At 32.3% G+C, this 13,685-nt stretch overlaps 2 protein-coding genes across 4 annotated transcripts; one reads left to right on the top strand and one right to left on the bottom strand.

The window, feature by feature from the left end:
• Positions 1 to 6,820: 6,820 nt before the first annotated feature.
• On the bottom strand, positions 6,821 to 10,507 carry LOC138933394 (protein phosphatase 1H). The gene is made up of 7 exons (XM_070296059.1): positions 9,972 to 10,507; positions 9,499 to 9,877; positions 9,112 to 9,369; positions 8,818 to 9,035; positions 8,468 to 8,738; positions 8,121 to 8,380; positions 6,821 to 8,043 (listed from the first exon to the last, which is right to left on the bottom strand). Exons 2-7 carry the CDS (start codon positions 9,682 to 9,684, stop codon positions 7,758 to 7,760), a joined length of 1,479 nt encoding a protein of 492 aa, XP_070152160.1. The 5' UTR covers positions 9,685 to 9,877; positions 9,972 to 10,507; the 3' UTR covers positions 6,821 to 7,757.
• LOC138933392 (uncharacterized) lies at positions 10,224 to 13,259 on the top strand. Of its 3 annotated transcripts, none has more exons than XM_070296058.1 (5): positions 10,224 to 10,424; positions 10,682 to 10,820; positions 10,933 to 11,112; positions 11,201 to 11,333; positions 11,421 to 13,259. In XM_070296058.1, exons 2-5 carry the CDS (start codon positions 10,785 to 10,787, stop codon positions 13,115 to 13,117), a joined length of 2,046 nt encoding a protein of 681 aa, XP_070152159.1. In that variant the 5' UTR covers positions 10,224 to 10,424; positions 10,682 to 10,784; the 3' UTR covers positions 13,118 to 13,259. The 3 variants fall into 3 exon arrangements, with proteins under 3 accessions (XP_070152159.1, XP_070152157.1, XP_070152158.1); XM_070296056.1 differs by lacking the exon at positions 10,224 to 10,424 and adding an exon at positions 10,427 to 10,461; XM_070296057.1 differs by lacking the exon at positions 10,224 to 10,424 and adding an exon at positions 10,510 to 10,536.
• Positions 13,260 to 13,685: the final 426 nt, after the last annotated feature.

Genomic DNA, 13,685 nt, shown 5'->3' with positions numbered 1-13,685 from the left:
AATTCGACATTCTCAGGAATTTTTATCTCAATTTTATTGCTTTTTCATTCTGTTTATCATAATCGATTTTCCTGAACGATAATGTATGTAGACTGATCGATTTGACAGCAGAGTACTATCTTGAAAACCAATGCTAGATATTTTCTTTATACGTTGCTGCTTTTATATACCATTAAAATGAAGAGTCGTGACGAGGTCAAAAATGCAGTAAATTGATATATCGTTGTAACACGCAGATATATTAGAGAATGAGTTAGAGAAACAGATACGTCGTGATACACGCACTCATTTCCTCATAAAGCATATTTTCCAGTGTATAAGTATTAGATACTTTCAACTCGAACATAGATTGAGACTATAAAACAACGATCTTAGTTTCTAGTCCACGTTCCAGTGTTGAACGTACCATATATTATTGAGAACGAAAAACTTTGAGAACCTTACTCAGCTTCTGACATCGTACATGTGAAATCTTGATTGTGAAATATTTGTGCGACGTAGAGACAGCTCTTTATACAATCTTCTAGTTTACGCGACCAGATTCGCGTTGGTATCACGTAGGGAGTTAACGATAGATATCATAACACAAGGTTTCTCGCTTACATTCGCATAGCGAATGTTCAAATATTTAACAGCGCTCACATATTTGCTCAGACACGTTGCATTGTCGGTATGACACTCCGCGGTCGCATTTGGCTCTTTGACAAAATGATCCCGCCCGAGGACTCTTTTTATTTGTACAATTCGCCGATCGCCTAAATATAACGTTATCAAAATTCAGGCACGTACCCAGCATTTTTCGAAAGAAAGTGAGACATAAATAAAAATTTAACATTTGTTTCTTTTTCGTCTGCATTAATGTTTATATGATACATTATATAAACATCTGTTACATAAATATCTATTTTAAGAGAGAATCAACATTTTTTTTCAATATACGAAGGCTAAATTTTTTTTTACAAAAAATAAAAAGATGGCTATAAATCAAAGATAAAAAATAAAAATAAAATTATATGAATATTTTAACTAAAATAATCTTTATTAAATTTATAGATTTTTAAAAAATTCATAATTCTTCATTACAATGGCGGCAAAACTTTGTTGCCGGAAGCGGATGCTGTAGTACGTCAGTTATACGCCTAATGGAACATGGAAATGCATGCGTGAATAACTGTACGTTTTTTATCGCGAAAAATGTCGAAAAATACGTCGCTACAGAGTACGGTTAAAAATTAATCCGATATGTCGTGAATTACATACATGACTCATTGCGCTGCGCGGATTTATTGTTTTCCGTATTGGCCGAGGTAATCCCGGCGATGATGGGCATAATATCGAGAGATGAGCTACGAAAAAAGCCGGATCTCCTAATGAAAGCTCGTCGCCGGCGATATTCAATTAAGCGCATCACGGACGTCTATATCCCTACAAAATCTTCGTCGTCTATTCTTCCGGAAGAGATGACAGAAACGTGCAAGAAAGGGATGGCAAACACGGAATAGCCATGAACGGGAGGAAGGTGACAAGGTACTATGAGAGATAGCGTAAACAATTCCCAGTACAATTAGGAAACGTTTGTCCGCCTATGTTTGTCAAAGGATCTGTAACCAGCTTGAGAGAGCGAGAGAGAGAGAGAGAGAGTAACGCCTAACTATTTGTCACTAGGCGACCAAGCGACGAGGCTGATCGGTCATGCGGAGAATTCACGGATGGTTTATGATGCACGATAGAGAGACGGCAGAAACGCGGAGTAATAAGAAGAAAAACCGATAACACGTCGAGTGACAGTTCGATTCACTGATAAAGATGACATCTCGCTTCTTATCGTTACATCACACAATTTATCGCGTATGACTAATTTAAATCTTATCTCACGAGCGTTATCGTAAAAATCAATTTTTATTAAATAGAACTTATTATCTAGATTATGTATATAATTGTATCGCATAACTAATTAAAAGATTCATATAATTTTTATTTTAAAATTATTATCACGTGTATGCGTTTTTCTGTCTGCTCACCATCTCCGATACGTCGCCCAAAATTATGCTTAATCAACTGAATGTCGTGATAATTTTTTCATCAACAAGAATGGAATGTATATTGTTGCGCGCCAAATTATCTTGGCGTTCAATCTCCGCGTGATTTTTCTCAATCTATAAAGATCACGAACAGCAAGGTGACCAATCGTAGTGTGGCGACTAGGACAGATTATACCATCGCGAGTTGCGCCGGTGCAGGAATGAAGTTATTGGCGTACAGATCCGAGGTCTTGGGTCGTGGAGGAACTTGGCTCGACGTACGTAATTTGATATCGGATAACCGTTCCTGTCGTCGGCGCAAACCGACGTGGGCCTTCGAAGGCACACGCACACGTCGGGCCTCGTTGCACGTCCAGCGTGCGTCCTGCGGAAAGCGCATTAACTTGCGAAAAGGACGCGCGCGGATGGGAAACGCTCTGCCGGATTTATCTGCCGACTCGTCGCGTTGTCGCATTTTCCGATAAAAGCTGGCAACTAAAAGTCAGAATTTTTAGCCGTTCTAGATAAACTCTCCGCGGAAATGGCATTCGCAGAAATTTAATTACTTACTGCTAGACAGATTAACGCCGATGCGAAATCTAGATAATGTATTTAGGAAAAAGTTGATATCGCACGCGTCGTGAAAACGACTGAAAATACGATGATAATTATTCGGACGAAGTGACGGCCATTCTCCATTATTACTTTCAGTTGCCAAGTTTCGTAATTCTGATTATATTCGGAGAACCTATTAGAAATACGTATCGATACTTGATTTATAGGTATTATATAATAGATATTTTTATTATCTATAATTGATTTATTTTCTTTATCCGAAATCTTCATTTCATGTTCAACGTCAGCGCCGTACATGCGAAAATCGTTCTCAAAGAGAGCTTGCCATTATCTGCATGACATTGCATAAGGGACTTATAGAGAAAAACTTAATTAAACTCGATGTAGTCGTTTTCAACACGCGAATATATGTACGAACGTATGCGTGCCGATGTCCACGTAATCATTCTATTTGTCCGTTCGCGCAGTTAATATAAATTTCTGAGGAAATACCCGTCAGATAGTCGGACGACTCGTTTTTATACTTTGCAGGCTGAGCACCATTCCGAGAAAAAAAAATAGCTAATGACGACAAAAAGCTCTCACGAGTCGGACGAGACAAAAAGGCAGGAGAAATGCTTTCGTTCTTAACTTCCGTCATGATCTTTATTATCTACCGCAATCTCTAACTTTTAATCAAGTTTAATTTATCGTTTATTGATTCTTCGAATATTATTAAATCAAATTAAATATATTTGCCTAAATTATTTTTCCAATAGCGAATGCAAAATTCGGGATTGCTCGATTTATTTCTTTCTTTTAATAATCATTTCTTTTTTTCTAAAAATTTGTTTTGCAGAAATGTTGCCATTAGTAACATCTGCTAAGTAATATACCTTAATATCTTACAGCACTGTTCAATTGTCATTTAATATGCAAAACTAGTATGGAATGTTTTCTTGGTTTACCACACTCTCTTGCAATATTCTGTATATCGTTTCATCAAGATACGTTTATGAAGCTGTGTATATGCAAGCGAATTTAATCAGCAAATTGCTTTGAATAGCAAATTGAAATTTCTTAGTTGCGCGTAAGCGAGTGAAAATTTAGCATCGTTGTCTGAATACCTGACGATGAGAAATATAACGCGTCACTTCGCCGAGATATATAGATAATATGTATAATATCTATGTTTGGAAGCTGAAACTGTGAGAGCTGGTGACGTAATCCCCCGGTAGCAAACTCGCTGCATTATCCGTTCGGCAGTCAAACATTAGCTTGCAGCAGATCGACATTAGGTTCATGCAAGCTAAGAGAGTTGATAAGAAGCATGCGATAGCCGATAATCAATAACGACATGTCTGCAGTATTATACAATTGTACAATTTACGATGCGTATTCCAAGAAAGACATACAGACATAATGTTGTTAATCTTAATGTCATAATGTTCACATAGATATGCAAAACACAAGCTCAATAAAATCAAAACAACATATAATGAACATATTAAGCTATCTAGACATCATATATTGCTGTTATGAATTATTTTCTAATCGCGATTTATTATTTTTTAATTCTTATCAAAAATGTATTATTCTAATTTTATTCTAATCGCAATGCTAGTGTGAAAAATTGTTTGTTAATAGCTCTTATTACATATCTCTGATGTAAATTATTCTCAAACAGATTTCTATATAGAGAGATAACAAGTTAGCATCGCATATAATTCACCCCTTTTTAATTTAAATAAAATTCTTATGCCGAAATGTGAGTCAGAAGACGGATAGGTAAGCAGTCGTGAAACTTTTTGTTATCGTTTTAGACGATACTTTTACTTTCAAATTGCATCCGATTCTCATTTCCACGCTGCAATAAGGAACAGATACATCATTTCGTATCGGAGGAAGCCATCAATGCTCGAACCAGAAAGCCGTCCAAAGTTCTCTAACGATGATAAATCGGGGTAACACAGGACCCCTAAGTTGTGGCCATTTTGATATGGTATAACGTACTCTCCTTCCTCATCCTTCTCCACACGCACATTCTTTCTTGCGCTATCCCTAGCAGGAGAGGCATTAAGCCCTTTCCAGCCCCTTGAAGTTACCGTTACGATGACCGTGACAGATCGCCCGTCATAATCCGGCGCCATGAAAAACATATCGCCGATCAGACGACCGTTCAAAAGTAGTGCATCCCATTTTTCGACCAAATGCCCGGTGTACATTATACATTTCTGAGATAACATATAGAAATTTTATGATAAAACTATCGAGTATGATTAATCCATTTATCAAGATATAAATAAAATTGATATCTCTTTTCGATTGATATTATGTATTAAAATAGATAACTAAAAATTCTCTTATTGTGACAAAGAGAAAAGAGAGAGAGTAATATCTTTTATCATATAAAATATTAATTTTTTTGTGAAACTTTTGTATATATGCATATTTAATTAAGTATTATATACAAGTAAAATTAAAATCTGATTATATTACTTGAAAATTAGCAGAGACATATTCATAGGTAGTATATTCTTATTATTGATCGGAAGCTTTAAAAATGATGATGCATTGCGTAGGAAAGACGAGATTCGATAGCCATCAGCTCAGTGCACAGCAATTTTCACAAAATTGGGAATCGATCGATGGCGAGTCAACGGAGAGCTGTCAAACTAGGTTTAGTTTTTTCACAATGCTTGTCTATACTTTTGTAGACGAGCACTTTTTCGTACAGTGATTTGCGACACTCTATCCCAGCACCCTTTTACGCTGTCGTTCTTAGTTGACGGAAATGCATGATGCATTACAATTCATCTCCGACTTCATCGTCGTCGGTTGAGAGGAATTCGCTGCGTAACGTCTTTCAGTTTTCCGACCGTTTAATCCGTAATGGAATAAAACATCGCGCTACCAAGTATTCCGCTTATATTTCAGTTGCTCTTTCACGTTAATGAAGCGCAATGTACCAATAACATTTTCCTAATTATTATGATAACATAATTGACATTAAGCAATTAAAATATATATCAAACAAAAAAATTAATCTTTTATATATAAATTTCATAAAAATGTAGTCTTTATAATTTCTACAGAGATTTGTTTATTGTTAATAAATAATTTTGTTGCAATGTGACAGGAGATTATATATAATAAAGTATTTGTTCTCGTACTAAAATATTTCGAGAAATATCTCGCGACGCGGGATAACTATGTATGTACATATTAATATTATCACTCGATTGTTTGGTGTTATCATTTGATTTATATCTGATGAAAGTTCATCTCTTACATATATGTTCTGCAGCGTGTTGATAATTTATAATTCGTGGAATTCATCGATAAATGATTTCGAGGTAATCACAGCGTCGAGACTAATTACGATTTTACTGGCGAAAAGAGAGGCCGGTCTCTCCTATTTGGTTGCGCTTTGTAATTAAATTTATGAGAGTTAACTGTGCTTTTCAGACTCTATGTGCCAGCCATGCGACGAGGAAATGCACTTGCCCTGAAAACGTATAAAACATGTCCACGTGCGTGCCTGCACGCACATCGCAAAAGTTCGCCATTTAACATCGCACAGAAGGGCAACTCATTTAAGCGAAGTTTGACAACGCTGAGACTTTGTATGTGAATCTATTTTGAATATGATAAAAGCATTTTATATATTTCTCTCTTTTCGAAACATTTTTTTAAATATTTCTGAATTTCTCTTTGCGTAGCAAATGCATTATTTTTTGAAAGGCTTATAAATCGAATGCAATATTTAATAAATTTACATGATTAATAATTTTTTTAGTGTAAATTTTTTACGCGACGATATATCGTGAAGAATTTTGAATCACTCCCTTTTTCTTGGCAAAATAAAATAGATCGAATTATTTGATATTAAAACTTGATTTGTTAGTTGTGCAATTGTCACTGCTGACAAATGCTAATTTAATACCTGCAGCGCCATCCCACACTTAAGATATAAAGTATATATCTCAATTTCTGTTGAACAAATTTTTTTACAAACTTGCAATAAATACTGAAAGTAAATTAAAACTAAAATGTGTGAAAGACACACATTTCTCGAAACACTGGCTAAAAATTCATGATTAATAAAAATTCCTTTCAATATTAATATTTAACAGAAACTTTATATATAAATATTTCTATACAAAAGAATAATGTGTTTGTAATATTTATTTAATATAACTACAAGAGTTAATCTAACTATATATAGGCTATGTATAATACATGATTTCATAAAATCTGCTTATTATCAATTATATATATATATTGCAAATGAAATGTAATAATTTCTCATTCTTTCTCTATTTATGTACAATTTCTTACACACACATATATATTGACCATTTATGTCATACTTACAATTATTTGTTAACCCTTTGGCTGCATTATGCTACAATTACTTTGCGAAATTACCAATAAATAAAATCAGAATGTATTACAATTAATCAATATGGATAACGATAAATTAACGGGAAAAGTTTCAATTTATTGTTTATTTAAAATTTTACTTGTTTTTCTTACAAAGTTCTCAATCTCATTGTCAGCACACATATGTATGTATATATATATATATATATATATATATATATACAAGTCTTTGAGCAACCATAGGGTTAATATTTTTAACAAAAAAATGAATATGATAAGACATCGTAAAGCGTTCAAAATGTCGAATGGTAACACATATTTGCCTCAAAAGCAATATAAAAAATATTTCGATATTTTGTTAATATTACAGTCTACATTATTGCCTACAGTCTACATTATTAATTACTAAAGTGACAGTCCAGAAATTGGTATTTATATATATGAGATGTTTAAACTTTCGTTCCAAATATTTTAAGATATTGTAAATGTAAAATAGCATAACGGAATGTTCGTTTAAATAATAAAAACATAGCCTTTTGTAGTTAAAATATATGCAGTGGCAGTATGCAACAATTTAATATTTCAAAAAGAGAATTATGAAATATATATGCGGCACTTGTGCACTTAAATATTGCTAATTATTCTAAGACTAAATAAGCAATTACGAATTTATGACGAGTTATTGTAGTAATGTGAATAAAATTCATAAGCTGCACATTAGATAATAACATTGTTTTCTTATTTCACATTGCAAATTAGATGAAATCAGATCTGATTGGATAATTGTATGATTCATTATGCAGGATTATCAGTTGATCTGTTAGATATAGGATAATCAAAGCATATTGTTGTTAGAGAATCCGCAGCATATTTTCGTTCTTGTTGCGTCGTTTTTAGCCACTGTTTATGTTCACATAAATAAGGATATAAAGGTACTACTAATACACTAATATCATCTACCGATGCTATAGGTGAGGATTTTTCGTCTGTTTCGTTAGGATTCTCAGGTTTTCCCATCCACACTCTACCGATTAAGCGACCTCTCGCCGCTTGCACTAATTCTTGAGCACCCATTGTCAGTCTATAAATCGAAAAGGACTTGTATCATACTTTATCGTTACAATTTAGTTAAAGTTTAATCCACAAGATAAACGATACCTATATTCTAATGATGGAGTATCAGGTGCAAGTGTCTTTCTAAGTATTGCTGCCGCTATTTTATCCGATACTACATCCCAGAGCCCATCCGTGGCAACAATAATGCAATCTCTTTCGGTAAGATTGCAACTGTCCAAGTCCAGAGACTGTATTTCAGGTTGTGACGATAGAAATGGTTTAATATTAACACCAGTGTTTGCTGCTTTTAAACCGTGGTCTCCAAAACCTCTAGTTACACCTATTGTTCCCATTACTCTACTCTACATATTACAAACGATTTCTCATAGTACCATGAACAAAATTATTTTAATTTGAAGATTTGTAATTTAATATTAATGATAACATACCCGTTTTCCATGTCCTGAAATGAGCGGTAATTTTAAATCTGGATGTGTTAAAGTTTTATACGCCCAACCTGTCATAAAAGGTTCTCGATACAAAACCATAGATCCTAATTCCTTTTGTAATGGTCTTTTCCTAAATTCCAATGGAGTAAAATGGCCTTTGAGCAACTCATTGCTTCTTAGAAACCCTAAAGCTCTGACACGATTTGATTCAGAATCTGGAGTATGATCTCTGGTGAGAGCACGTTGTTCTTCCCCCAAAACTAACACAGCCCTAATAATATAGAAAGAGTTACATAAACATTTAATTTTATATATTATATCAATGCATTATTTATAGATTATAATACAACCTTGAATCACCAGCTCCTGCTGCATATAGCCTTCCATTAAGAAATAGAATAGTAATAGCTGTACAGCCACCGCCACCATTTTGAGCTTGTATCTCTACCATTTGATCCATTTGTCTATATGCTAATTCTATAGCACCTGTAATTAGATCTCTGCCCTTTATCAGCTCGTTTCCATTTTCATTCAGTAGCATATTAGCTGGTATAGCCAGCAACCTTTCCTATTTTCAAATAGTTTATTAATTCATTTTTTATAATATTATTTGACAATAGAATTTTCTGGAAGAAAACACATACAAGAATTATTCTATGTAGCTGTAATCTTGCTGTAAGAGCAACTTGATACCCTGCATGGCCATCAAACATTGAAAACATAACATAAGGCAGTGTGACATTAACATCTGACAATTTCAGATCTCCGCGTGTCGCAGAAGCTTGGTCCTCATTCCAAGTACTCTTTCCAGCATTTATACATTCTGCATAGCCAGCGCACCATGGCAAACGACTAAGATCCCTTGGAACTATTATAGGCCTTACTCTGTGATCTGCACTCACCTATATAAAATAAATATTATATAGTATATAATTTAGACAAATATCAATATTGTAATTTATTAATATCTTTTTATCTATGTTTAAAAAGGCATTCACACATGATACAGTATGAAAAGAAACTAGAATTACCTGTGTCTCTTCAGCTGTCAAGCCTAGAAAACTTGGACGACTATAAGGCTTGTTTTCTACTTCCATGACATAATTAGAGTTAATATAATCTGTCATCATATCATTATCCAAATCATTAGGATACTGTAGGCCTAGCTCGCTTGCGCCCACAGCACTCATTAACACTGATTTAAAGCGATTCAACATTTTTCTTTTGTTATGCAGAACTATATAAAGTTTCAATTGACACTAAATTTGACAGATAGTGTAATCATATATTACATTTATTCAGCATAGTACAAAAATTTCATAAATATTTTGCACGTAACGATATGTATAAATCTCACAACTGATTGATCTCTTAGATTAGACAGATCAATATAATTATCTGTCAGAATACCTGTGTCAAAGATAAATTCTTAGATTAAATATCTGATATCTAACATGATATCTATCCTTATCATAAAACTTTTTATTAAATTAATAGTACTTACTGCAATTAAACGTTTAGTAATTATATTCGATTAATGTCATCTTGTTGACAAACAGTTGTCAACAATACAGGTTGTAATGTAATACGAGCATTGGCATCTAACGACACCTGCACGACGTTTCCAGAATCAGAAAATCTTTATTTGTCTTATATTGCTATTGTATTGTAAATAGAAATTCAATTAATAATACGTGATATGTCGTGTGTCGAATGAATGTATATGTGCAGTACAGTAGTATGTAGTAGTAGTCTATCAGCTGCTGTTAAATGACTTTGGCTGCGGTCGGGAAGACACTAGAAATGCTTCGAAGCATTGCATTAACCAATCAGAATAAATAAATCTTTACTCTTTTTGTCCTGATTGGTCAATCAAACGCTTCGAAGCATTTCTAGCTTCTTGTCGACCGCAGCCTTTACCATACAGATAAAGAGGAAATAGATATAAGTTTGTGGTGTAAAGTTTTTAGCTCCGTATACTTCAATACAGCATAGTACTTCTAACCTAAAATATAAATTATAAATTATTTAATTAATTATTTCCTTTACTAAATTGCATTTTTTATACAGTACTGTATATGATTTTCGTTTCTCCTTGTTTTTTTTTACATCAATATATTTTTATTTTAGACAACAAACAAAATATAAAAATGTACTATTAATATGTAATAAAATATGCATAAAAAGACTTCTTATAATCTATATTTTTTTTAGATGAAAATATAAAAAGAAAGTTGTTTTGACATTTCTTTGGTTTGTTTGGATATTATTCGGTGTGTTATTACTTAAATGGAAAGGATTGTTACATTAAATAAATATGTCCAAGACTAGAAACAATATACGCAGCAGTGAGGTAATCATTAATAATTATATTTTGAATATCTCATTTTCTAAATTATATGAAAATTTTTTCCAATAAAAGAAATTTTTACTACAATGCTTAAAAGACAATTCTTTTTTTTAAGGAACACAGCAGCTTATCTTCTTGTACATCTTCATCATTATCATCAGATGAAGATGAAATTGATACAAGAGATTTAAAACCAATTAAGAATTATTTATCTAATCGTAAAGAATTAGCTCGACAACTTTTCAAATCTGTTAAGCCAGAAAAGATTCGTATGATGCTGCCTCAAGTTTTGAAAGTAAGTTGTAGCATATTTATAAATTGATATAGTTTTAATATAAAAATATATTTAAAAATATAGTATTTTATTTTTTGTTTATATACAGCATGTAGATTTAAGTGAACTAGAAGAATACTGTGTGAATGAGTTAAATGGTATGTCTAAAGCTCGAATATTATCGAAATTAAATGGCAAATCTATGTTGGAATCTTCAGACACAAGCGAATCAGATGATTCAGGTATGTGCATATTGAATATTGTATATATAGAAGGCATTAAGCTTTAAAAATAATGCTAATCTAGTTATTGTATCTTTCTTTCAATAGGACCTTCTCTAGAAATAATTTCTGATACAGAAGAATGGTTGACAGATGACGATACATCTAAAAAGGAAAATGGTAAACAGGGAAAGTTAATAAAACGAGATAAAACAAATATTAAAAGAAAGCCACATATAAAGAAAAATGATCCAGATAAATCTAATTCTAAAGCAAAATGTAATATTAAAAATGAAAATCGTGATAAAACTAATGATGTTAAAATTAAAAAAGAAGATGATAAGGAAGATAAAGGAAAAGAAGGAGACAGTTTGTTAGATTTATTAGAATTAGAAATGCGAGCTCGTGCTATAAGAGCTTTGATACGAAAAGAAGAGGACATAATTCCATCCACTAATCCATCAGAAATAAATGACAGTCAAACAATAGAGAATAACATTAGAATACGACACGACGATGATAAGGCTAAAGAAAATTGTCGCAAGCAGTTGGAACAAATTATCAGTGCTCAACAAAATAAAGGCGAAGATGAAGATGTTGTTTTAGTAATTCAACCTACCCCAGTTGTCGAATTATTATCTAGTGATAGTGATGGGGAAGTTCATGACGAAAAACGAGTAAGTCAAAAGTTGAAAAATGGACGTGCAATGGAAACTGGAAAATTTGCGAATAATTCCCTTGAAAATGCGAAGAATTCTAGCAAAACTCTAGAAACTCAAATAACAGGGGCATACGATAATATAAATATTGTAACCAAAACAAATTTAAGTAGCGAAACAAGAACAATAATGCCTGATAGAAATGTAGATATAAAAAACAATACGTTATCAATATCAATTTCTGCAGATAATGTTGCGGAAAGACGCAAAAAATCGAAGAAAAAGTCATATACGAAATTGCAGCTTACTTCTTCTACCAATGAAAACACTTCAAAATCAAAACAAATTAATACCGAGATTATAGAACGATCAGATGATGTACAGGATGTAAATACTACAGAACAATTAAGCCTTTCTGACGATAATATAATTATCACGGAAGAAAAGAGTAAGACAAAAGAAATACCGAAAGAGAGTATAATTGAAGAAGAGAAATCGGCAGATTTGGATGAGGTAATTGATTTAGATGATTATTGTGATGTTATGGATATAGAAAATTGTGACGAGAGTCAAGATGAAGTTATTGTTCCTTCTCAAGAAGAACATAAGCAATCTGCATCTGGAGCAACTTTGCCAAAATCAGATTCAATGGAAACTTGGGCATCACGCTATTATCAAACTGATGATGTTCAGAATGTAATAAAAGAATCTAAGATACAATCTGAGATTCGAAAGCGATTGAGAGAACGTCAAAGATTATCTAAATTGAATAAATCGCCAAATTTAAATTCGTCTTCACAATCCTCTTCAACTGATACAACTGCTACATCTGAAAAAACTCCAACAGGATCAGTAGAGGAATATTTGGCTTTGAAGCGTGCAATGAATGCAAATATTAACACAACTAATAATACAACACAAAATAATTCTGAAACTTCTGAAACTATTAATTCTAATAACGATATTAATGTAAAAGAAATGTCAGTGCAAGATGAAAGTATTTCTTCTCATCAAGAATATACAGATAATGATGCACAGAAAGTTATTACTTCTGAAATTACTGAATCTACCGAATTGGCAGAAGCTGTTGCTGATACAAAATCTGATACAAAATCTGATATAAATCCTGATACTCAACCTGGTTAGTTTAAATGTAATTAAATTTTAATTTTAATATTAATAAAAGCATTCTTGGAAATATATCTCTCAAGAATTTTTATATAAATCTATATTATATATACTGTATATATATGTGCGTAAATAATATATAATGATATGTAGAATAATAAAGAACACACTACAAAATTCTATAAATATTTAGGCTAAGAAAATATTTATTTTTTTATTATATAGGTGTTTTTCTCTTTAAATCCTCTCTTTGTTTTATATATATACATAATAATAAATAAAACTCCGATATATGGGTTGTATCTAATGAATAATTCGATAAATAAAAATTTCGTAGATAATATGCTTGTTTACGGTTATTTTGACCGAGAAATTATCTTATCTCTTAGCTGATTACATACTAAAATATAAACATTCTTAATAAAAACAATTTTTACGGTTATTCGTGTAAAACCGTTTGTACTAAACATCATGCAGGACAGAGATAAATGACCACATAAAAATATCAAATGCATTAATGTTATCTTTCGTATAGGATTTTAACTACTATCTCAATATATGTGATGATAAAAACAATCGTCACTTT

The sequence above is a fragment of the Polyergus mexicanus genome, unplaced genomic scaffold (assembly GCF_030449975.1).
Source record: "Polyergus mexicanus isolate NDT 795.1 unplaced genomic scaffold, iyPolMexi1.0 SCAF_5, whole genome shotgun sequence".
Lineage (NCBI taxonomy): Eukaryota > Metazoa > Arthropoda > Insecta > Hymenoptera > Formicidae > Polyergus > Polyergus mexicanus.
The sequence above is the reverse complement of the archived record's forward strand: the minus strand, read 5'-3'. Positions and strand labels throughout refer to the sequence as shown.

Bases quoted from the DNA above. Each gene is read 5' to 3' on its own strand.
- LOC138933394 (XM_070296059.1), bottom strand. From the start codon at position 9,684: ATGTTGAATCGCTTTAAATCAGTGTTAATGAGTGCTGTGGGCGCAAGC. The intron at 9,370-9,498 runs GTAATTCTAGTT...TATTTTATATAG, and splicing joins TGACAGCTGAAGAGACACAG to GTGAGTGCAGATCACAGAGT. The intron at 8,381-8,467 runs GTATGTTATCAT...TGTAATATGTAG, and splicing joins TTTCAGGACATGGAAAACGG to AGTAGAGTAATGGGAACAAT.
- LOC138933392 (XM_070296058.1), top strand. From the start codon at position 10,785: ATGTCCAAGACTAGAAACAATATACGCAGCAGTGAG. The intron at 10,821-10,932 runs GTAATCATTAAT...CTTTTTTTTAAG, and splicing joins ACAATATACGCAGCAGTGAG to GAACACAGCAGCTTATCTTC. The intron at 11,334-11,420 runs GTATGTGCATAT...TTCTTTCAATAG, and splicing joins AAGCGAATCAGATGATTCAG to GACCTTCTCTAGAAATAATT.